Source organism: Hylobates moloch, unplaced genomic scaffold (genome assembly GCF_009828535.3).
Source record: "Hylobates moloch isolate HMO894 unplaced genomic scaffold, HMol_V3 SCAFFOLD_2, whole genome shotgun sequence".
Classification (NCBI taxonomy): Eukaryota; Metazoa; Chordata; class Mammalia; order Primates; family Hylobatidae; genus Hylobates; species Hylobates moloch.
This window is the reverse complement of record NW_026652277.1, coordinates 145,634,836-145,658,128: the sequence shown is the minus strand read 5'-3', so window position 1 is coordinate 145,658,128 and position 23,293 is coordinate 145,634,836. Positions and strand designations below refer to the sequence as shown.

General features: G+C 35.0%; 1 protein-coding gene across 9 annotated transcripts in view; it reads left to right on the top strand.

Annotated features, from left to right (window-relative positions):
• PTPRK (protein tyrosine phosphatase receptor type K) overlaps nucleotides 1-23,293 on the top strand; it is a 557,269-nt gene that overhangs the window by 495,467 nt on the left and 38,509 nt on the right. For 4 of the 9 annotated variants that reach the window (XM_058435552.1, XM_058435551.1, XM_058435549.1 and 1 more), the window contains exons 14-15: nucleotides 17,167-17,305; nucleotides 20,385-20,414. In XM_058435552.1, the coding sequence (XP_058291535.1) occupies nucleotides 17,167-17,305; nucleotides 20,385-20,414 (169 nt within the window). The remainder of the gene's footprint in view (nucleotides 1-17,166; nucleotides 17,306-20,384; nucleotides 20,415-23,293) is intronic. The other 5 variants (XM_032158849.2, XM_032158831.2, XM_032158821.2 and 2 more) reach the window with 3 other exon arrangements.

Genomic DNA, 23,293 nt, shown 5'->3' with positions numbered 1-23,293 from the left:
AGTGTGGGCCCTAAATCCAGTTACATGTATTCTTATAAGAGCAAAGGAGAGGAAGATTTGACATACAGAGAAGTCAATGTGACCACAGAGGCAGAGACTGGAGTCATGTAACCCCAAGTCAAGGAAGGCCAGCAGCACTGGTAGCTGGAAAAGGCAAGGAATGAGTTCTCTTCTAGAGCCTCAGCAGCGAGGGTGACCCTACTGACACCTTGATTTTGGCCCAGTGATACTGCTTTGGGGCCCTCTAGTTCCCAGAACTGTAAGAGAGTAAATATGTGTGGTTTTTAGCTCTCAAGTGTGTGGCAGTTTTCTGCAGTGGCCTTGAGAAACTAATACAGACATAGAAAATTATTTGAAGACGTTTTCTTTTAGATGCAGTTGTTAAGTCAGCATTTGATCTTATTTGAGCTAGATCGAACCAGGGTTTTCTAATCTACAAACTGTTGATTTTCATCTTGATTTAAATGTGTTTACTTATTCTTCCTCTATAAAGTAGGACAATTTTGCAAAAGATGTATAAGAATGTGTGTCTCCTTTCAGGTTCAGCTGAAATAATTTTGATATAACAAAAGTTAGAGAAAACAATCTGAGCCAGAGACTTTGGAATATGAATTCATACAAACTAATGAAGGAATACAAAACTTGGCCTCACAGGGAGAGAGTGAAGTGTCTTATGCAAATCTTTGTTGTCAGCCACAGTCCTACATGCAGAATGCAAAAACCATGTTTCAGTTTGTTGAGGATTTGGAAATAGCTTGAGATAATCTTAGTTTAAAAGGACTGGCAAATTCTTTCAGCTTTGTGGAATTTATTCCACATATGTCAAAGACAAACTTGTTGTACTGCAAAATAAACTAGTACTGTGTGATCTTAGTTGAAAAGGTAAATATTACAATTTACATTCTATTCTCTCATATTCATTCTTTTGGTACATGTTAATAAATTGTAAAACTGTATTGCTGATCCTAAAAAATCTAATGATAAATTCTAGCAATTATCAGTGATTAAAATATAGGCCTGGTTTGTTGTTGTTGTTGTTTTTGAGAAGGAATCTTGCTCTGTCGCTCAGGCTGGAGTGCAGTGGCACGATCTCGGCTCACTGCAACCTCTGCCTCCCGGGAGGTTGCAATTTTCCTGTCTCAGCCTCCCAGGTAGCTGGGATTATAGGTGCCTGCCACCACGCCCAGCTAATTTTTTGTATTTTTAGTAGAGATGGGGTTTCACCGTGTTGGCCAGGCTGGTCTTGAACTCCTGACCTCAAGTGATCTGCCTGCCTCAGCCTCTCAAAGTGCTGGGATTACAGGCATGAGCCACCATGCCTGGCCATAGGTCTGATTTTGTACACTAAGAAAATGTCAAATTACTAATGTTCATACTTAGTGCTAAATTTACATTTATCATAAATGTAAACATGTAATAGAGAACCAGTAATTTTTTATTTTCCTTAAAAATGATCCTGGTAAATAAGAGAATTGATTCGTAAGATCATGGTTTGTTGATGCCATAGCAACATAATCTTATATTGAGAACATCATCTGTTACAATGCAAGTAGTTGTGGCCATGTGCTTAGAATAGACTTAGTTATTAAAGTACATTGTGATGTTATAGAATAAGATTTGTCCAGATGTTTACAAAGCTCTTAGAAGGAATTATTTTAGTCTGTTTCTAAATTATTTTAGTGTGTTCATCTGGGTTGAAATGTTACGTGCTTAAAGGATTGAGTTACTGTGATGACTTGGAATATTTAAGTAGTTTTGAATTGTGCGGGTATGTTAAATGCCTGTTTGGGAAAGAAAAATAATATGAGTGAACAGAGATTAAAATATGTGAATTATCTGATTGCCCTAGAGATGTCTCTATTTGAGTTAAAAATAAGAGACTGGCTGGGTGTGGTGGCTCATGCCTGTAATCCCAGCACTTTGGGAGGCCAAGGCAGGCGGATTGCTTGAACCCAGGAGTTCAAGACCAACCTGGACAACATGGAGGCACCTCATCTCTACCAAAAAAAAAGAAAGAAAACATTAGCCAGGCATAGTGGCATGTCCCTATAGTCCCAGCTACTCCAGAGGCTAAGCTGGGAGGATTGCTTGAGCCCAGGTGGGTGAGGCTGCACTGAGCCAAGATAGCTCCATTGCACTCTAGCCCGGGAGACAGAGTGAGACCCTGTCTCAAAAAAATAAAATAAAATAAGAGATCGAATAGTTCTGTTTTAAAATCGTCTAGGTGAAAAATGATAGTTTGTGTTTTTTGTTTTAATCATATTGTTTAAAAGAATACTTCCCAGTAGAGTTTTACTGGGAAACCATACCAAAATAAGGAACATGCTGGGGGCAAATTCAGTGGTGAAGATAATCTGAATATTAAGAAGAAAAAGGAGGCAACACTAGCTCCAGGGCAGAAGGAGAGTTGAGAAAGTTAGGAGGGGCTGACACTGCCAATCTAGCATCCAGAGAGGTTTGATGAAGAAAATTTGACTTTAGGGAGTTGTGAATTTAAGGTCAAAAGTGAGTTATGCGTAGAAAAGGATTTTACATCTTAAAAACAGAGGAGTGGTGTCTGAGGTCTGCTGCCCTCTAAAAAAGGGTGCTGGTTACCACATCTCGTTTAGGTCACCCAAATTCCCAAGAGACTGGTAACCACTGTAACCACTGATCTCAGATAGAGGAGCTTTGCCTTCTTTCCATTCTAAATTGGAACACGAATATGGCTAGGCACCCATTTTGCTCTTGCCCAGAACTGGGTCTTTTCACTCAGCTGTGCAGAATGAGCAAAAAACTTTTATTACTTCTGAGGCATGTTGCCTGGAAGACTAATCTTTATGCTTGCAAATCTGAAGGAATTATTATCTTGCAAAAAACTAATAAGAAAAACAGAGTAAGGTCTGTCGTTTCACCTGATTCTTGTAACTTCAGCTTGAAGTTTCCAATTTCAAGAAAATTAGAAATCACTCTTCAGCTAAGATTTGGGGAAAACTGTTAATAGTCACACGTGATGTTATTAACAATTTATTGGATAGCTTTATGGATCCTGTTTCTCAAATTATACTTGGTTTTACAGATTTTAGCCCTTGGTTTGACTCTTCTTTTGCCCATTTTTCTTGGCTGCTCCAGCTCCACTGCTGAGTTCACTACAGGTCAGAGAACTGTTCAATATTTTTAAAGCAGAAAATGCGGTGAGGATGGGATTTTGTAATTTAAGTTTTTAATCTCTGTATCTGAGCATTTTGGTTCATGCGGGGATCCCAAGTAGCTGAGATGAGGCAGGCTCCAGTATCTTAACCTACTAAGTATGTGTAAACTTGATAGAGAACACAATTTTCCTTTAAATATCTTAGCTCTCTAGTCTCCCAAATTGTGAAAACATACTGGGGGCAGATTGTGAAAGAAATACGTTCATAAAATATAAATTCAGTGATATCCATGGAAAGAGCAAACTCAGAGTGAGGCAGATGGAAGAGGAATAACTTGGATCATCCAGGTGGGTTAGGTGTTCCAGGAAATACTGAGGACCCCCAGCCAGCTGTTTGATCTGGCAATACTGGAGGACGGTGCCTCAGCGATCCCTTCAAAATCAATGAAGATTTTTCCTTTACTCCGTAAGCTAGGGGTCATTGACAGTAGTTGGACTCATTTGGAGTGAGGTACATAGAAACTGGCTTTTAGGAATTCAAAACTCTACATGGAATATATGAACCACTTGGATTCAGTGGACGAAAAAGTAAATATACTAAAGGTCAAGAAAAAATGAAGTCACTTGCTTAAAGGCTGCTGAGTATTAGATTTTAAGAGAAGAAACGTAAGGGACCAAAAGTTTTCATGGCAAAAAGACAAAACAAGCACCTCTCTGTCCCCCGACCTTCCAGCCCTGCTACCAACACACGCAGTGTTTTATAAAGTGGTCGCAGGAGAATCTGAAGCAGCCATAAAGAAGAAAGGAGTATGAGAGATCCAACTGTGCCACTAACAGGCACTTAATTTCTTCTGAGAACTAATTTATACCAACTACTCTAGCTTTTGAAATAGCAAGCAAAAGCCAATTTGCATTTACATTGTAAAACTCTGTTTTCCAAACAGTGGCGTACAGAATGTTGGTGGTCAAATCTCTAATGTAAGCGAGGGATTTGGGGATCAAATATTTCCTGAATTCTTACTCTTTGCTAGAGAGTCAAGATAGGTGCTGGTATGTACCCTCCAAGAAGAAATAAATGGAAAACACACACAGGAAACAAACCTTTATAAGCTTTCTTCAATATTATCTCACATAATCCTTAGAATATATATAAAAGAATATTACTACTACATTTTATAGACAAAGAAACTGAGATTCAAGTTATGTAACTTCCCCAAGTCTACACATTGGTGAATGGTCACTTCAGAAAGCCTTGCTCCTTCTAAAACTCCAGCCTACCTCTATTAGGCTGTGATTTAAAGTTCAAATGAGAAACACAGCCAACAAGTGCAGAGAAATTCCGAAGACCCTTGGTGGATTGAGGGCTGGAAAAGGCTTTGTGGAAGAGATGAAACTTTCTTTCTTTTTTTTTTTTTTGAGACGGAGTCTCGCTCTGATACCCAGGCTGGAGTGCGGTGGCTCAATCTCTGCTCACTTCCAGCTCCGCCTCCCGGGTTCACGCCATTCTCCTGCCTCAGCCTCCCGAGTAGCTGGGACTACAGGCGCCCGCCACCACACCTGGCTAATTTTTTGTGTTTTTAGTAGAGATGGGGTTTCACCGTGTTAGCCAGGATGGTCTCAATCTCCTGACCTCGTGATCCACCCGCCTCGGCCTCCCAAAGTGCTGGGATTACAGGCGTGAGCCACTGCGCCCGGCGGAAGAGATGAAACTTTCTTACTGAAAGGGTCCAATTTAGACAAGGGAAGATGTTGAGTATAAAAAGGTTGATTATCTAGAATTGGACAATCTATAGCCCATTGAAGTATTTTGGATGTAAGTGTTAGATGCTTTGAGAATTAGAAATTGTGAAATGTGGTTATTAGATAATTTCAGACAGCCAAGAACCATTTAAAAATAAGGCTCCCATCTTTTTATTCACTGAAGGCCAAAAAATATTTTAGGATTAAAAACCAATCTCAAACTCTGAAATATTTATTAATAATTTAGACTTTATACTAAATTATCTTGGAAAAGCTAGAGCTCAACTAAAATCATTTTTAAAATCTGGTTCATGTGTTTAATATTAAGGCAGTCTCTAATTTAGTAAATAAACACCTCTGAAAATTGCAGTGCAACCTCTATTAATATGATTTAAACCATGTTATGTGTTCTCCTGAGATATGCCAGATTAAGGAATTATCGAAGCCTGGGTGGAAAATGACCTGCTCAAAATGAAAATGGGATTCATAACTAAAAGCATCCCAAAAAACAGCTAGTCTTAACCCTTCATTTCGTAAATAAGAACAGTGGAAATAGGTTAAAAGGTAGACCATCTTTACTATTTTAGATCACATTCTTAAAATTTGAGCACTAGTAAAGGTTTTATTTGTTTTATATTTCTTTCTCTAATATTCAAATGTGATTTTTTTCCTGTTTGTGCTTTGAATGGCATGTTTGGATGACTGGCCCAGATCTGGCATTCTGAGACTGTGCCACTAAAAATGTCAAGTGCATTTGCCTTTTAATTACATACAGTGCCTGGATTTTAATATTTTAGATTTTTCCCTGAAGAAGAGACTTTTCTGGTCCTGTAGTTTGTGGGAGGGAAAAAAATATCACTGATATTATCATGAAGCTTTTTCCCCCTAACATCTCCATATATCCACATTTATCATTTCAGAACAATTTCATTTTGGGTCAGGTTTAGTTGTTCTGTAGCCTACTTTGCTATAAACACTATGTTTAGATATATAATTCCGCACTGTTTGTTTGAACTTCTTTCTCTTATTTCCCATTAATGTCCAGCTCAGCTTGTTTTACTCTTCATAGGCCATTACTACTTGGATGTCACACATGTAATAATCAGTATGTGGAAGGTGTAGTTTCTTGTGATTTACACTCCTTTCCTTCCTTTACCTTTGGCATAAATGTGAACCAGCTCATTACTTTCCAGGGTATTTCTTTTTTTACTTCCCCAAATTAAATTTTAATTTCATCCTATTGTTATTCTCTGATTTTTATTATTTCAGGTGGGCAAAAAAGTCTTATTTGTCAATTAAACAACTCCATAATCACTGAACTCCCTTTTGCACCTACTACATAGACAAGGCACTTAAAGCATTTTTGCTTTTGAGATGATACAGTTCCTCAACTTATTAAAAAAATCCACACCATCTACCTCCATGTCTTCTTCAGAAAGGTCTTCTCTCAGCTCCAAATGTAACACAGTCACCAAGGCACTCCACCTTGTCCTTCTATTTTAATTCTCAGTATAGAAGTCCTCACTATCAGGTGATCCTTGTTTACTTCTCTATCGTTTACCAGACAACACAGGGATGTAAACTGCACGAGAGTGGAGATATTCTCTGTTTTGTTCAGCGATGATTCTTCAGACCCTGGAAGTGTGCCAGGCGCATGCCAGGGACAGCAAATAATTTATTTAATTAATGAAACGAAGGAAACGAAAAAGTAAATGTTTTCTTTGTGGGTTTAAGATGGGACATGGAACATGCATTTTTTTTTCTTTTTGCTTCTAAGGCTTCCTCTCAGAACCCTCCCAGATTCCATTCATTTGTCTATCCATTTAGGTCTGCTTTTATTTCTCCCCAGAAGGATTTGATGTGACTGACTGCCAATTTATGTGTATTTATATCTCCCCAACTTTTCCTTTCTTTTTGTTAGGTGGTAGTTGAGGTTGACACCTCTATTGTATCCCCCACCTCACCCCCGTGTTTTGAAAAGGCAATGTTAAACATCACTCCTAATATAGGCGGCTAATCACATTTCTTCCAAGTGAAAGTGCCAGATGGGAGTCAGGAAGCATGGGCTGTATTTTTAATTATGTCAGGAGTTAATACTAGAACTATAAAAAAGCCACTTTCCTCTCCTGAGCTTGTCTTTCTTTATTTGAAAACCAAAGTTGGGGCCAGGCGCGGTGGCTCACGCCTCTAATCCCAGCACTTTGGGAGGCCAAGGCGGGCAGATCACGAGGTCAGGAGATCGAGACCATCCTGGCTAACACAGTGAAACCCTGTCTCTACTAAAAATACAAAAAATTAGCCCGGCGAGGTGGCGGGCGCCTGTAGTCCCAGCTACTCGGGAGGCTGAGGCAGGAGAATGGCGTGAACCCGGGAGGCGGAGCCTGCAGTGAGCCGAGATCGTTGCCACTGCACTCCAGCCTGGGCGACGCGAGACTCTGTCTCAAAACAAAAAAAAAAAAAAAAAGAAAAGAAACCCAGAGTTGGACTTTTTTTGTTGAATGATTCTAAGAAATGTTTTAGGATGTCAAGAAATCAGATACAAATTCATCCGCCTGTGGAGGAGCCTTATCTGTGCCTCTTCTGTAATACCAGTAGCCATGGTATGTATTGCAGTATGCTGCTAATAAGTACAGTCATTTGAGTACTTACCATATTCTTCTTCTAGTTTATACACTCTCTAAAGGAAGAACACTTTTTCATCTTTCTGGTTTTTTAGCCTAATACAGTGTTTTGTACCCATCAGATATTCAACAAATACCTACTAAATGATAAACAATAACAGATTTTTATCTCTGTTTTTTTTTAGAAAATAGACTTCCCTCCATCTAATGCTGCTTCTGTGATGCGATAATATTTATGGTGCAGAAATCTAGATGTAGAAAGAGAACTTTATTCGAATCTGTTTATACATTCCCTAATACTTACTGAGGCGTTATGAAGTACCAGATATTGTCCTTAGCACTTTACATGTTTAAATACATTTAATCTTTGAGTCAATCTAGAAGGTAGACTCAATCTCTATTTTACCAATAAGAAGTGAGGAGCAGTGATTAACTTACCTAAGGTCAACTTGTGGCAAAGCTGGAATTCAAACTCTGATTAATGGATTTTTTTAATCAAAAAAAAATTAAGGCCACCTGACGAGAATGTTCACTATTAGTGTTTTTCCAGGTATGTTGAAGATCTTTACCAATTGATGCTATGAAAAGCAGAATTTTTCTCTTAAAGAATGTTTTAGATTTTATAAATTAGTTCAGTTAACCCTAGCATTAATGTATTTGTTTCAAAAAAAGTTTAAAACTTTAAACAGTATATTATAGTTGATAAATGCTCTTATATAAGTAGCACACCTTGACAAATTATGAGCATTTTTAATATGTTACCTATTCATTGGGCAAATATATATTAAAAGTTTATAATGTGTTGGTAACTATGTAAAAATCATTAACCATAAAGACATGAATGAGATTATATCTTTGCCCTCGATTCGCTCCAGACCTAGTGTGAGTTGTAGACTTGCTGAGAAATATATGCAATACAATTTTTATTTGGGTTATGGGAAAATGATTAACTGGTGTTTAGAGGTGAGTGGGTAGTTAAGGGAAAGGTGTTAGGAACACTAAAGAACATAAAAGCCCATGATCCCACTTCCCATTTTGGAAGCCTGGCAAATTAGGTTCTCAGAGGACCTCTGCAGAACAGTCCTACCCTGGCTAGGACACATCTGTGGATACATTGCTGGACTTACAGTGGCTGGTGGAGATATCTCAGGACCCACTATTCTGCCAAATATTTATATATACACATGTATTTATTTATATATGTATATATATTTATTTATATATGTATATATACATTTATATTATATACATATAGAGAGAGAGAGAGAGAAGGAGAGAGAGAGAGAGTGACAGCGAGCTGAAAACAGTGAGCAACAGGCAGAAAGAGAGGTTGGTAATCCCTGAAGGGGGATGCTAAAACTATATTGCCCTTGAGACTTTTATCTTCAGACTGGTAATAAGAGTGTTGCCTAGCCTGGGACTCCCATATGGAGCTGGCAGAGGTGGTCTGAGGTCTGAGATACCTCATAGCTACTGGTAGGAGATGTAAATTATCTTTGAGATGAAAGCATGATCAATTTAGGCCTGCAGGGTTCCCACAGACTAACATAAAGCAATTAACTCACAATCAAAGGTCACCAAGGATTCTTGAAAGTAACTCACTGTGAGAGTTAGCAGAAACAACAGATGTAAATCCTCAAAAAAACTGCAGGTGTTGGGATTGTCAAATACAAATAGCCTTGTACAAAACCTCTAAAGAAATAAAGTGCAAATCATAAAGATTAACAAGATGCTATCAGGAATAACTACACAAAGATCCGTTTACCAAGAACCAAATGGAACTTGTAGGAAGGGAAAGCATAATTGTTCAAATTTAAAAATAACTCTTTGGATGGACTTAGTAGCAGATTTGACAAAATAAAGAGATAATTTATTAGCTAGAGTTTAAATCTGAAGAAGTTACCCAGAACAAAACATAAAAAAGCACTAAGTTGCTCAAGAAGAAGAGAACGAGGCCTGGGAATATCTCCATCAGGTATACAATGTGTTACAGAACTATAGTAGTTGAAATCATGTACTGTCAGCACAGAATAATATGTTTCCTCTAAGAATAAAATGAAAAATCCAGAAAGTGACTCATGTACTTATGTAATTTTGATATAGGACAGAAGTGGCTGTGTAGATCATTGGATCAATTCAAAAGTTATGCATAGGTAAATGGATATGTATGTGGGGAGGGAGGAGAACCTGAAACAACTTTCTACTATACATCTTGGACTCTTTTAAAACTTTCAAATAAAAAAGAGGATTTTTTTAAAAACTCAGATTTGAAGGAGGCTTCTTAAACAATAGGCCCTAACCGTAAAAAAAAGATTGATATATTTGACTTCATTAAAATTAATAACTGTTATTCATACCGTAAGTAAAGTAAGAAGAAAAGCAACTGATGGCTTTCAGGACACATTACCCCAAAATATGGCACCTTGGCATACTGAATATTTTAACCTGAAAAAAATTTGAGAAAGTGACAAAAACAGGAAGATCTCTCTGACCTTCCCTTGAAGCAGATCATAAGACCCTCATATGAGAAGTGTCCTCCTTATAGCTAGGGGGGAAAATAAAAAGCACCCTTCTTTCCGAAGATAAGGGACACAGAGAAGAATCTGAACAAACAAGCCTTGCTAAGTTTTCTGCAGTTTACTATACTTAGCTCATATTCTTCACCCTATCATAGTCCTTTATAACATCACCCTTCATCAAACCTGCTATAAAAACACTGTTTTAACTGTTGCATTAGTTCTTCATTTCCTTATGAAGTCTACCATGTCTTGTAAAACTTATATTAATAAATTTGTATTTTTCTCTTCTTAATCTGTCTTTTGTAATAAGGGTCCTAGCCATGAACTTTTAACATCTTGAAAGGATGGTTTTCATCCCTTATACAGTCTGATATGAGAAGATATTTGTAATACAAATTTCAATCAAAGCTATATACTGAGCATTTCAGAGAAAAAAACAGGTAGAGATATTTCAGGTATCTCAAAAGGTCATTTTAGTAGTAATCAAATACGTATTACATATCATTTTCTACTGCTCAAGTGACAAAAATCAAGAAGGCTGATAATACAAAGTGGTAAGATATAATTTAAATGGGGTTGGCATACACTGCTGGTGGGTATGTAAATTGGTAATAGTTTGGTATTATCTTGTAAAGCTGAATATTTACAATCTTTGTTTTATCAAAATGGGCTGGATACAACTCAAGGACCACAGTTTGCCAACTCCTAAAATAAAGAGTATTTGAGAAATGGTGAAAGGATTTTAATGATAAGAGTATATGAATGGAAGTGTCTCAGAAGATGAGGTTGAAAATGTTGATTGGCACCTGCTTGTGAAAGGCTGTATGTGTCATAACTTTTGCCTTTTCCTCTTGAATGTAAAGCAATGAAGTCATTTCTTCACATTTACCTTTTAGAAAACTCATCCAACTAGCAATATATAGGATAAATCTGACGTAGCCAACATGGGAAGCAGGAGGACTAGTGAAAAAACAAGATTGGGTCTTGAAGGCAGTTGAAGGTGGGGTGGAGAATTCAGAACTAATTTCAGAGAGAACTAAGCAGATAGAATCAACTGTGTTTAAGAAGTAAGACAGTACACTAATGCTCTATTCTACCTAATTGAATGAATTTAGTGGGAAGCTTGATGAAAAATTAATATGCAAATTAAAACATTTCTTCTTCATTACTATGAAACAAAATAATATTTTACTTTTTTTACCATTATATACATTCCTAAAATGTACTTATTTTATTGCTTTCTTAAAAAGTATTTGTCACTTCAGAATTTTGTACAGCGTTTTGAGCTGTGTTTTTAAAACCAAAACAAATTTAGAGACTCTAAGACTAGAAGGAGATGCCTTAAGCAGTGTAAAATTAATGTTCAATATCTGCAATATTAATCTGTAATTTTATTTCCTATTTGTTCAAAGTCTTCATAGACTTTTGCATTATTTTCCACATCAGAAATCTTTGGATCACACCCATATCATTATTAAAGGAGAATAAATTATTTTACAACTACTGTTAAAGCACATGGCATTTAGCTGCTCTCTTTTCTCACCAGTAAAATCTCTGGTAGACCCTGTCTTAGTCAGTGATCTAATACTGGGCAAGTTTCATAAGATCACATGCAATGAGGAAGCCAAATTACTTCAAAAGATCATTGAGTTAAATAATACATACTTCAAGACGCCCGTAAGGTTTAGGCGTCCAGTGTGGCAGCCTGTGTAATAAATAACATGTGCTTTACAAAACCTGTCATTGTATATTTATATAATAGGCAGCTAAGATTTTTTAAAAGCTGTTTTTCAGTAATTTCATTTTTCCTATTCATAGTTTTTCATTTCTATGTAATGGACCCAAAGAACTGACATCTAGATTATCTCTACCTAGAGCAGCAGCATCTACTACTATTTCTACTATCCCATGTGTTTTAGTTTACAAAAAGCTTTCACACCATTATGTTACTTGGTATTCCTAAAAGTTACACAAGATGGGTAATGTTATTAATTTTATTTTATAGATGAAGGCATTCACTCTAAAAGATTCTCACTTGCTCATTGTCACACAACAGATAAGAGAACAAGCTAAGTATCAAAACAGGGTCTTGCTGATCCAATCCCTTGTGCTTTCGGTGACACTGGACTTTTCTTGCACATCAGTTTGGTGACAGGTGGTGACAGATGGTGGAAACAGTTAGCTCTATAAAGGAATGTAACAAAGGGGCTTGAAATTTCCAGAGACAACTCAGAAATGTTTGTATCAAGTTCATCCTATATTAATATCCACAACAGTAGGAGATATGTCTGATCAGAGACATCCTTATGTTTTTTAAGGAGATAATTGATTTTCTATATGCCAATGCAACCTAGCTTAGGCAGGCTTAGTGGCGTTCTTTCATTTATTCAACTAATATTTTCTGTTGTGTTGCTCCTTTTTAGGTCCTACTAGAAATTCAACGGTGAGCAAAATAAATATGGTTTCTGCTTTCATGGGCTTTACCTTAACAGCAATGGGAAGCTATTGGAGGGCTCTAATCAGTGGAGTGATATGATACAGTTGAAATCCTAGAAAATACCGTGTGCTACAATGTGGGTTTTGAGGTGGAACAGGCGGACAGTACATTCAGAGATTTAACATAGGTGGCTGCTGTGTGATCTGGCTGAGATGATACTGATCTGAATGAAGGTAATAGCAGTGGGGATGAGAAAAGTGATGACAAAGAATATTTAGGAAGTAGTAATTTTGTAACTAATTGTGTGAGAAAGTGACAGTGCATTCCAGTTTGCCCAAGATAATTCCAGTTTTTGTTTTCCTTCAAAAGCATCCAAATTTGGATGATAAATGTTAATCCTAGAGATAAGGAAAGTGGAGGATTCAAGAATGATGCATAGGTTTCTGGCTTGAAGAACTGTATGGATAGTTTTGCCATTCACTGAAAGGGGATACACTAGGACAAGAACTGGCATGAGATAAGATTATGAGTTCAGGCTGGACATGGTGTGCTTAAGGTGACTGTCATACATTGACGTGAAGACATTAATCACATGACTCCATGGGTCAGGAATTCGGGTTGCAACTTTTGGTCAGAAATATATCAATTAGAGAGTGATCAGTTATCAGGATGGTAACTAAAGAGATGAAAATGGATAAGATCACCAAGCCAGAAAGTATGGAACACAGTGTCAAGAGGTATAGGTCCCTGAGGAACTCAAAGGGGCACCTATTTTTAAGGGATGAGCAAACAAAAATCTGGAAAGGAGAGACCAGAGTCCTAAGAAAACTAGGAGGTACCCAAGTTCATGGAAGTCCCAGGAAAAGGGTGTTGCAAGAAAGAGGGAGTAGACAGGAATGTCACATGCTATTAAGAGGTCACATAAAATAAGACTAGAAAAGTACACATTGAATTCAGAAACTTGCAAGTCATTAGAAACATTGGTTATGGTGGTTTGGTGTGGATGGGAGACATAAGCCTGCTGGTAGGATTTTCAAGAATGACTGGGACATGAGTGGGAACAGTTTCTCAGATCTGTAACTGAAAAAGGAAGTAAGCACTAATGAAATACCGGGAGGATTTGCAGAATTTGAGTGACAATAATGTCTCTGAAGACACCATAAGATTGCTTAATACATTGTACTTAGAGGCTTCTATCTCTAATGTCCACTATGAAAGTAGAAGAATGAATTTGTCTAATCATAGCTATTAAGATAGTTTTAATTTTTAGGTGAATTTGTGTGACTTTAAAGCTATTTCATTTTTAAGTAGTGGGAGCAAGGACACAATTGATCAAGTCACTTTAGCTATTTTTACCCCCCAAAATGCATCCTAGAAATTTGTCCAATAAAAATAAAATTGTGCCTTAGTTTTTTTTCTCACAGTACAAAGAATTATGCTGCTCTTGGCTTCTGAACACTGGGGATTCCTTATATGTTCTTTGGCAAATAAAAAAATGGTAAAGATTTATGGCCAAGGAAAGCATTTCTGAAAAAGGTGCTCCACATTGACTTTGTGTATGTGCATAAATTATAAACAGAACTCAAGGGTACCACCACTATAATAGCTTTTTGCTCTCTTTGAAGAAAATGGAAAATGCTCACTTAAGGGCTACTGCTTGTATTTCCTTTAATGAATCTTCTAAGCTTGAATGATTTTAAATAGGATATTTATGTTCCTCGGTTATAGCAGGCCAAGAACTTAAAAAGATACATGTGATTAAAATATCCAAACTAATAAATCTATACAGACATATTTAGTAAAATCTACTGTTCATAGTAGTAATAGTAATGATAATAATAAATGCCACAGCTAAAGACTTTGAGGAGAATTCACAGTCAAGGAAAACAACCACCAAATCACATGTATTTGGAGAATTTGATTAGACTTCTATACTTAAGTTTAATAATTATGTTGAAGATTAGTGAACAACTCTTGGGACAAGAATTGTCATGACAGACAGGTAGCCTTACCCAACTCAAATAAATAACTTAATGGGCTTTTTTTTTCTTTATTAACCACTTGGTAAATGTGAATTGAAGTCCAGTCTTTAACAAAGACATATAGACTATGACTTTAATATCTCTGATTTACATAATAGATTATGAAAGTCTCAATGCTTTGTACTCTTGATACACCTGCAAGCGTTTTAGTTTCTATCTATGTTAAAAAAAATTACTTTCAGATTTGGCTTTTTATTTCTGGAAATATGTTTACATGAATTCATTAACCTATCTATATTACTTGCAAGATCTTAAAAATTTCTTCATCCCCTGAGTTTGAAATTGTTTTGCCCATCACCCTCACGTCAGTTCTGTTATTTTATTACTAAACCTAGGTAACAGTATTAAAGCTGCTGTTCTTACTTCATGATGATAGTTTATCTTTGCACCTACATACATTATATATATTATATTTGTACCCCTATACATTATCTGCTTCTGGTGGGGATTAGCAGCTCTGAAGATTTTTGTAAAATGTAGCATATGCGACTCATAGTATAATATATTTAGAAAATTATACCATATAGCATGTATTTTATTTAATTAAACTGTTATGAAAAATACCTCATCAAGCAAGAACTGCTCTTCCAGAGAATTTTCAGAAATATTTGATTCTATAACTCAGATATGTCAGAAAATCACTAAGGGATCATTATCGTTAGCCCCTGCAAGCCAAGTGTCTCATAGAACCTGAAGAAAGTAGTCTTTAATTAGTGAATAATGATGATTTGTTGCACGGACTAAAGCCTTTTTTCTAGGAATTTCTACATGAAACTTCTGTTTCTCTTCCTATTTGAAGTAGTATCTGTGCCAAACCAATGTAATTTGAGTTACAAGCAATGACTATGTTCCTGTTAGGTTTTTTCATTCAACTTTGTAATATATTCCACCTGTTTTCAATATCTACATATATAGAGATATAGATATATGTATATATTTCTAACGTCGCCCTGGAAAGGAAAAGATCTCTAACATATTTACTACATGTTTTGGTAAATTCAACCATAAAATAATTTGAAAGCCTTGAGGTATCTCTGTTCATAATTATGAGGTTAGAAATTCCCTACAGCCGGAATATATGGAAAGTGTCAAGTCAGAAAGGGAATCTCCCTTAGTTTCCCAAAATACACCAGGCAAGGGCTTGCTTTTTCTGCTTGAGAATAATAGTTACTGAAACTAGTCTATGGAGAAGTTTTTATGCAATTGAAATAAGGTAAATTAAGACAGTTATAGTGAATTGTTTTACAGAGTTAACTGTTCTGACGCTTTTATTTGAACTATGTCTTTCTCACAGGTTTAGCTTTAAATTACCATTTTATATAATGATATCTACATTAGATATATTTATTCTTCCAGGTTTCTTACTTTGAGAAATTAATAATTAACCTCAACAGTCTCCTTTTGGCAGAATCTGTGGCTGTTGGGAAAAGTGGAGCAGATACTTGGATGTATAGAACTATGGGTTGCGGGGAGCGGGGTAGAGAAGCCAAGAGAAGAAGGTAAAGAAGAAATGATCAGAATGTAGACAAATGATTCATTTTTAAGAGCTAATTAACAAATTGTCCACTGGAAAGATATGACGTTAGGTTTAGAGATTTCTTTTTGTATATGTTCGTGTGGACACCATCTCTTGACTCCAAGCTTCAAGGCAATTTCCCAAATGTGTCTAATCCTGAGAATCACCTGGACTCTTGTTACACCAATTTTTAGCAGTAGGAGCCATGGATCTGGAGACATTGAGAAATTTTGTGTTAAAAGACAGAAGATATAGTAGATTTTTTCTTTGCTCTTGAGCAATTTATAAACTATCCTTATCTTTCTAAGCCTCAGTTCCTTTATCGATAAAGTGTAGGTAATAATACTTTCCTTGTCAATTTTCAAGGTAAATGAGGTAAAAGGAAAATGTCCTTAGAGAGTTACTGGGGCTTGTGAAGGAGTTAAAGTTTATAATTTTAATTGATTTTGTGTATGATGAGTAGTCAGATGGTTTTGAGAAAGAAAGGAAGTTAGGGCATACAAAGAAGTTTTTAAAAATAATCATCTTCTCAAAGTTGTTTCCCAAGTTTATTATCCAGGTTTTATTTAATAAAAGAATTTGAAATATTCCTTGATGTGTCTGTTCTTCTTTGCCTATTCTTCTCTTGTGCCAACTCAACTATTCATCTCAAATTATATATATTAAATCATAGACACATGCTTCTAGCAGTTATATTAGGCATTTATTTAACCTAACCCCTTCTGTCCAGACAAGTACCATTAATACTGCCTTAAAGCACCAAGCATACCACCTGGCATTTGAGTCAAGAAGCATTTGCTGAATTGACTGATAAACCTCTAAATCTGACCCCATCTCTTTCCAATGCACTAGTTGCTAGAAAACTTTATGTTCTGACTTTCAAGGACACTTGGGGAAAACTAGTTCATCATTCTCTTTGATACTTATTTTGGAGGTTTGTTTTATTTTTTGTGTTAACAAAACCTCTTGTCAGAAAGATTTCCTTACCTCCACCCTAAATCTCGTATTGTATTTTAGCATGCTTCTGTATTTACGTTGTGGGATTATTTTTATTAATATACAATAAACAAGTTGTGTTTATTGGAGGTAATTACTGGGAATAATTTTTTTTCTGTGATTATTAGCTTTTTTCAGTAACTGATTTTTTTTTTATTCATTTAGCAGCAGCAACAGAAGAACCAGAAGTGATCCCAGATCCCGCCAAGCAGACAGACAGAGTGGTGAAAATAGCAGGAATTAGTGCTGGAATTTTGGTGTTCATCCTCCTTCTCCTAGTTGTCATATTAATTGTAAAAAAGAGGTAAGGCCTAATATTGTCCTATCCCGCTCACTTACCATTTATGTCACTGGTTTTAAAAACCTATTTTTCTCAAGATCCTTTAAATTAGAACAAACAACAGGAAGAAAATTTTAACGTTAACAGTGTTGTCAGCATCTGAGTCTATTGGACATGCTTTCTAATAAATTCTTATTTGGTTATTTGCAGTTTAATTTTGGATATAAACATATGCTTTTTGTGAAGTTGACCTAGAAATTAATGTCTGAATTTAAATGTCTCAAATGCAAAGGTACTTGAGATATTTATCTTATATTTGAAGTGTTATTATTAACAATGGCAAAATATGGATTTATTGTGATACTTGGGCTGTGGTCTAGGAATTATTTGTGCTCTTTTTCTGTATTTTTCTACTTCTTGGCTACAAATAAGATATGGGAAGAATATAAACATTATTTAGTAAAATTGTACATTAAATATTCATTGACTAAAAATTTTAGCCTTTTAAAATAGAGAGTAAATTGTTTTAATTGAACATTAATTTTTTATACTATATCAACTAACATCACCATCTTCTGAAGTTACTTGATGATACTAAGACCTACTGGAATTTAAACTGAGCTTTGCTCTGGAGACCAAAGTACATTCCTGATGAAAAGCATTTCAAAGTACACAGTTTTTATAATTTGAGCTTTTGTACTTTATATAAAATGCCATAAATCTGTAAGGCATTGTCTTGGAAACTAATATAGCACTCTAATCCTTCCCATCATGTATTTGGGATAATGCTGCAATTTGGAAGGAATTTTAAAAAAAATTTATAAGCAAAAGTACAGTCCTAAAATAGTTTGGTGTATAGAAGTGGTTGTGATCAGTGAATTCTATTGAAAATTATAATAAATGATGTTGCTTATATTACATTAAATTATCTAGTTTACTATTATAGTTATTTTATACTTGAAATAAAGCATTAACATTATAGATAAGACTCATACTACATGTTTTAATGATTCCATCAGAGTTTATTTTAATATATTGCCTCTTTACGATTATCCCCTGGAGATATATATGTTGGAGAAGACACATCTGCATTAGAAACATTAGGTATGCATTATAGTGTTTTGTGTTAAATTAGCTACATACGTGCTTTCCCCAAATAGTGCTTTCTCTTGCTGTTGTCTCCCTCTGTGGTTGGAAAATACATCATATGTGAGGCAAAAGTTTTAAGTATTTTAGCAATAAAAATTTGCCAGTAAAGATCAATAAAAATCACCAAATGTAACCTTCAGACGTTATGTCTCTGTTTAGTTTAAATTTGTATTTGGAGACTTAAGTAAACAGTTTAGAGAGTAAAGTTAACTAAACATTGCTTCACAATGTTCTGGTCACTTCAGATTGGATATAAACATGAAAGTGGCTCCTGATTATGTCCTCATTCAGCTAGAATTGGGCTAAATTATTCAGTTTTATTTGTTATTTATTTGAAAACATTCATTTGTCTTGATAACTCTCCCTATCCAGGCCTCTGATTTAGCAATAATAAAAAAATTGAATAATTAACTTCCTAAAGTATGCCAAAACCATCACTAAGCAAGATTTTGGGGGAAGGTAAAATGCTCTGACAGCTCTCTAAAATTGTGCAATATGACAACTTGATTTTCTGGTTCATATATTAAATGGTTAAGTTAATGAGCCTCTCTATTAAAATATTTAACATTTGAGCTTTCATAATTATGCTTTGATTGTCTTTTGATAGAAAGTATGCTAGGGCTTTTGCTTCTGTTCCTCACCATCACCTTTATATCCAGGAAAAGCTGCACTTTTATAGATAGATCAGGTTTCATTACTTAGATATGTTACCTTCTAATATATAGTATTTAGATCTACATTACTTGAATTTCTTACTTACCAAAGCAATTTTGTAATGACTTTTACTCATATGTAGCGTGTGTCACACATGTAACATGTAGGCTTTAATGACAAGTATGTTTATCATACATATAAAAAAGTATAGATATAGCAGCATTGCATTGGATATTATCATCAAATACAGCTTAAAACTATTAATATAAAATGTTTCCCTTTTAATATATAAATTTATAATAAAAATAATGGAAAAGGAAATTACTTTAGCCTCTTATCTACATTTTAGTGGGAAATTGTTAAGTTTGACTTTATCCCTCACTGGGATGAATACATGTAGATACATTTCTTATGTGGAAAACAGTTCCATGTCTTTTTGGTTGTTTTGCAAAAGAATGGTGTGAAATTCAATTGAGTAAAGTTTTACAGCTAAGGATATGTATAAAGTAAGTTTTTAGGCTAAGAAAAGGGATATTGCATCTTTCAAAACGCAATGTCATTTTTTAATTTAATCGCTATTCAATTATTTCCAAATGTATGCCATTTTTTCATTGGTTGTGTATTATATTTTACATGCACAGCATGAACACATTAATAACTCAAACATAAATTTGAAATTATGTTTCAATACAGTAAATGTTTGTGTATGATATCATGTTCACATGCATCTACTGTAGAAGTATCTTTGTGTATATATAGTATATGGTATATATGTATATTCACATAACATATGTATATACCTATGTACCATTAAGATATGATAACTTGTTTGTAGAAATTTAGGTGTTATTCTGTATATATGATATATTAACATAATAGATCTTTATGTTTTGTATCTAAAGAAAAATAATCTATATAGTACACAAGTTCTATGCACAGCTGTTCCATCTGTCATATTTAGATGGTAATGGATGATATTATGCTTAACTGCATGTTGAAAATACACAATCCATTTAATTTTTCAATTTTTTGGCAATAAGAAATATCAGCATGTTATTTTTTCCAAATTATGTATTTTAAATTTTATTTTTATATTGCATATCTGTCTGTTTAATTGCATGGCAAAAAAAAAACTAACAGTGCATGAGCAAATTGAAATGCAAAGCAAAAAAAACATGAATTTTATTTTATTTTATTTTATTTTTTAACGCACATTTTTCTGCTTTATTGAATGTGACAGAGTCACGCTTTTCATTCACCATTGCTTCTCTTTTTCCACTGTCTGTGATTTGCTTGCCAGGAGGAGCTACTATTCTTACTCCTACTACCTGTAAGTAGAAAATGGGTGATGTACAACTTTACATGTGTTAAGGATGCAGTATCCCTTTTCAAAAACAAAACAGAATGCTTGCAATTTTGGTGACATTTCAAAAAAAAAGTTTTTTCAGACTCTAAAACTTAAACTTTATCTATTACCTATTTTGCCAGTCTTTTTAAAAAGGGATATTGTATTTCTGTATGTCCAGCTACTTTTAATTTAGTTATAATTTTCCATAAGTAGCTTTAGTCTAGAGCCAAAAACATAATTTATTTACTAAAGTTAAACCTGTACCTTATCTTAGCAATATGGCACTTCACTCATCTGGTAAAGAAGAGATAGTGGTTGTAACTCACAGATCACTATCTTTGTGTAGCATCCTTATGTCTGACAAAATGAGACAAGTGGTGTATTTATGGAACACTCAAAATGCCTTTATAGGATGCAAATTAGTTCAGGTCTGCATGTGATAACATCTTTCTTCGTATTTCTAGGAATCCAGGATGGGTTATAACTTCAGAACATCTTTGGTCCAGCCATTAAGGCAATCATTGTGCTTTTGTTAAAGAAAAAAAAGTAGAAAAATCATGGTGTTGCAGCAACGAAGAAATAAAAATTCTTTTTAGAGGAAAAAATGAGTTTATTGTAACTTAAGTAGGACAAATGTTTTCTAAAACTACGGCCAAGAAAACCTTCATCAACTAGGAACGGATATAGGCATCACATGCTCCTTTTCTCTTCCAGAGTCGGTAACTCTTCCGAAACTCAAGCATGGTATGTTCATGATGGTCCATTCTATTTCCTGAGTCATTTTTCAGCTTATCACCTTCTATGCCAGAGTAGTTTTTCATCCAAATCAAAGGAACAGTACAGCAAAGCATTCTTGGACTTTGCTTGACCACTATTTGATCCACCACCTCTGAAGGTTTAAAGATTGAAATTAAGTATGTTTGGGGCACATATCCCACAGCATTTAAATCACTAGGTAAATTCAAGCTAGCTTTACAACAAAACCTTTATAAGAGTCTCCATTCTCCATGACTATAACACAATTCTGCCAACATTTTAAATATTATAAACGTTTTGCTTCCTAAAATCTGCTAAACCAAGCAGCTGTACACTAACAGTGCTCCTAACTTATTGTGATGGATCATAATATCCTTGTTAAATTATGTTTGATGAAGCCAGAGATAATCAACTGTACCATTTCATACAATGATGGAGCACTTTCCCCCTTTATGGCCCACCCATACATCCACCTGCAGAAGTTTGTGCTGTTGGCTGCTTTGATAATGAAAGTCATTTGCACATCTGTCAAACTCAAAGTAGTTGCAAAATGAATTGCTTAACTGTTCTGAAGTGCACATTATGTATGCTAGTTGCTCAGGAGGAGGCAAAGCATCAAACATACTGGAATCACTAAGTATTTAATTATGAGACTGTCAATAAGCTTAACATTAACCATTGATGTAGCTCTGATGTTAAAATGGGATTCCCGTTTTTGGTGGATAGACAACGTTTCTGTGTTCCAGACAATGTAAGAGGTTATACTAATATTATTATAGTACATAGGGCTACTGGTAATTTTAATCATAACTACAGAGATTATCACAGAGATATGCTTTTAAAGGCTGCTTAACATACCTAGTGATGCTTATCTGGATTAGAGGGGTTTTTAAAAATAAAAATAGATATAAATTACAGAAGAGCTTAAAAGAAAACCAGATGTGATCTTTGAGCTAATATTCATTGGCATTGTCATAGTAACTATCTGTTTTTGATCAAAACACTTAACACTGATGTCAATTTTTCTTTGTTTTAGAAGCACTTGAATGAAAGCCTACCTCACAGGGTTGTTGTGAGGATTGAGGTATAAAAACCAAGCAGATAATGCATGGCTGGCAGATATTAACAAAGGTCATATTTCCCCTTAATTTGTCAACTAATCTAGGTTTGTGAATCTGCAAAGTTAAAGTCCTTCATTGCATGAAAATTTTAACCTGTCATGCATTTGACAAATTCATTACTTCTTTTTTTTTCTCCAAACATGAACTACATATAAATTACACATATTTTAAAGTAAACCCTCAGGGTTTAAATTTGTCTTTTCTATTGGCTTTGAACTGCTCATCTTCAAAATTTTAACATTGTTCTGAATCCAAATTTCAGTTTGTGCTATTTTTATTCAATTCAGTCTGTCATATTTTTTGAGAAATGAATTTATTCTTCTTATCCCAGAAACAAAGATTGAAAGTTATTTCCTAAAGCAATTTTTGCTGTTTTAAAATTTACAAATGGCAAAATATTTATTCTATATATTTTGCCGAAATTTATAACGACTAGTGTTCAACTGCTAGAGTAAATACTGGTGTATATTAACTAGTGTTCAACTACTAGAGTAAGTAGTGCCACTTTGAAATGTGTCAATTTAAAAAGTGTAAGCAACTACATATAGTGTAAGAGCTTAGCCTTTAGAACCAGGTCATTCTTCATTGCTTATTAGGTAAATAACCTTGAGCAAGTTATTTAACTCCCCTGAGCCTCATTGAACTTATCTATACAATTAGAATCCTTGTGCCTTTTTCAGCAGACTGATCTGAGAATTGAGTTAACAAATGAAAAGTGCCAAGTATATAACAGGCCTAATTTATCTATTCAACAAGTATTTATTGAAACCTGCTATGTGCCAGACACTGCATCAAGTGCCAAGGCTATGCAGATTATCCTTCTCTTTGTGGAGCACATAGTGGGGAAAACAATTGAAAGATATTTGCACCTATCAATCAATAACACTCATTACAGGGGAAGAATGTGGTAGTATAGAAAATACCTAGCCTAACTTGAGAAAGGTTGCTTTGGAGTCAGTCATATAAAGCCTCCCTGATGAAGTG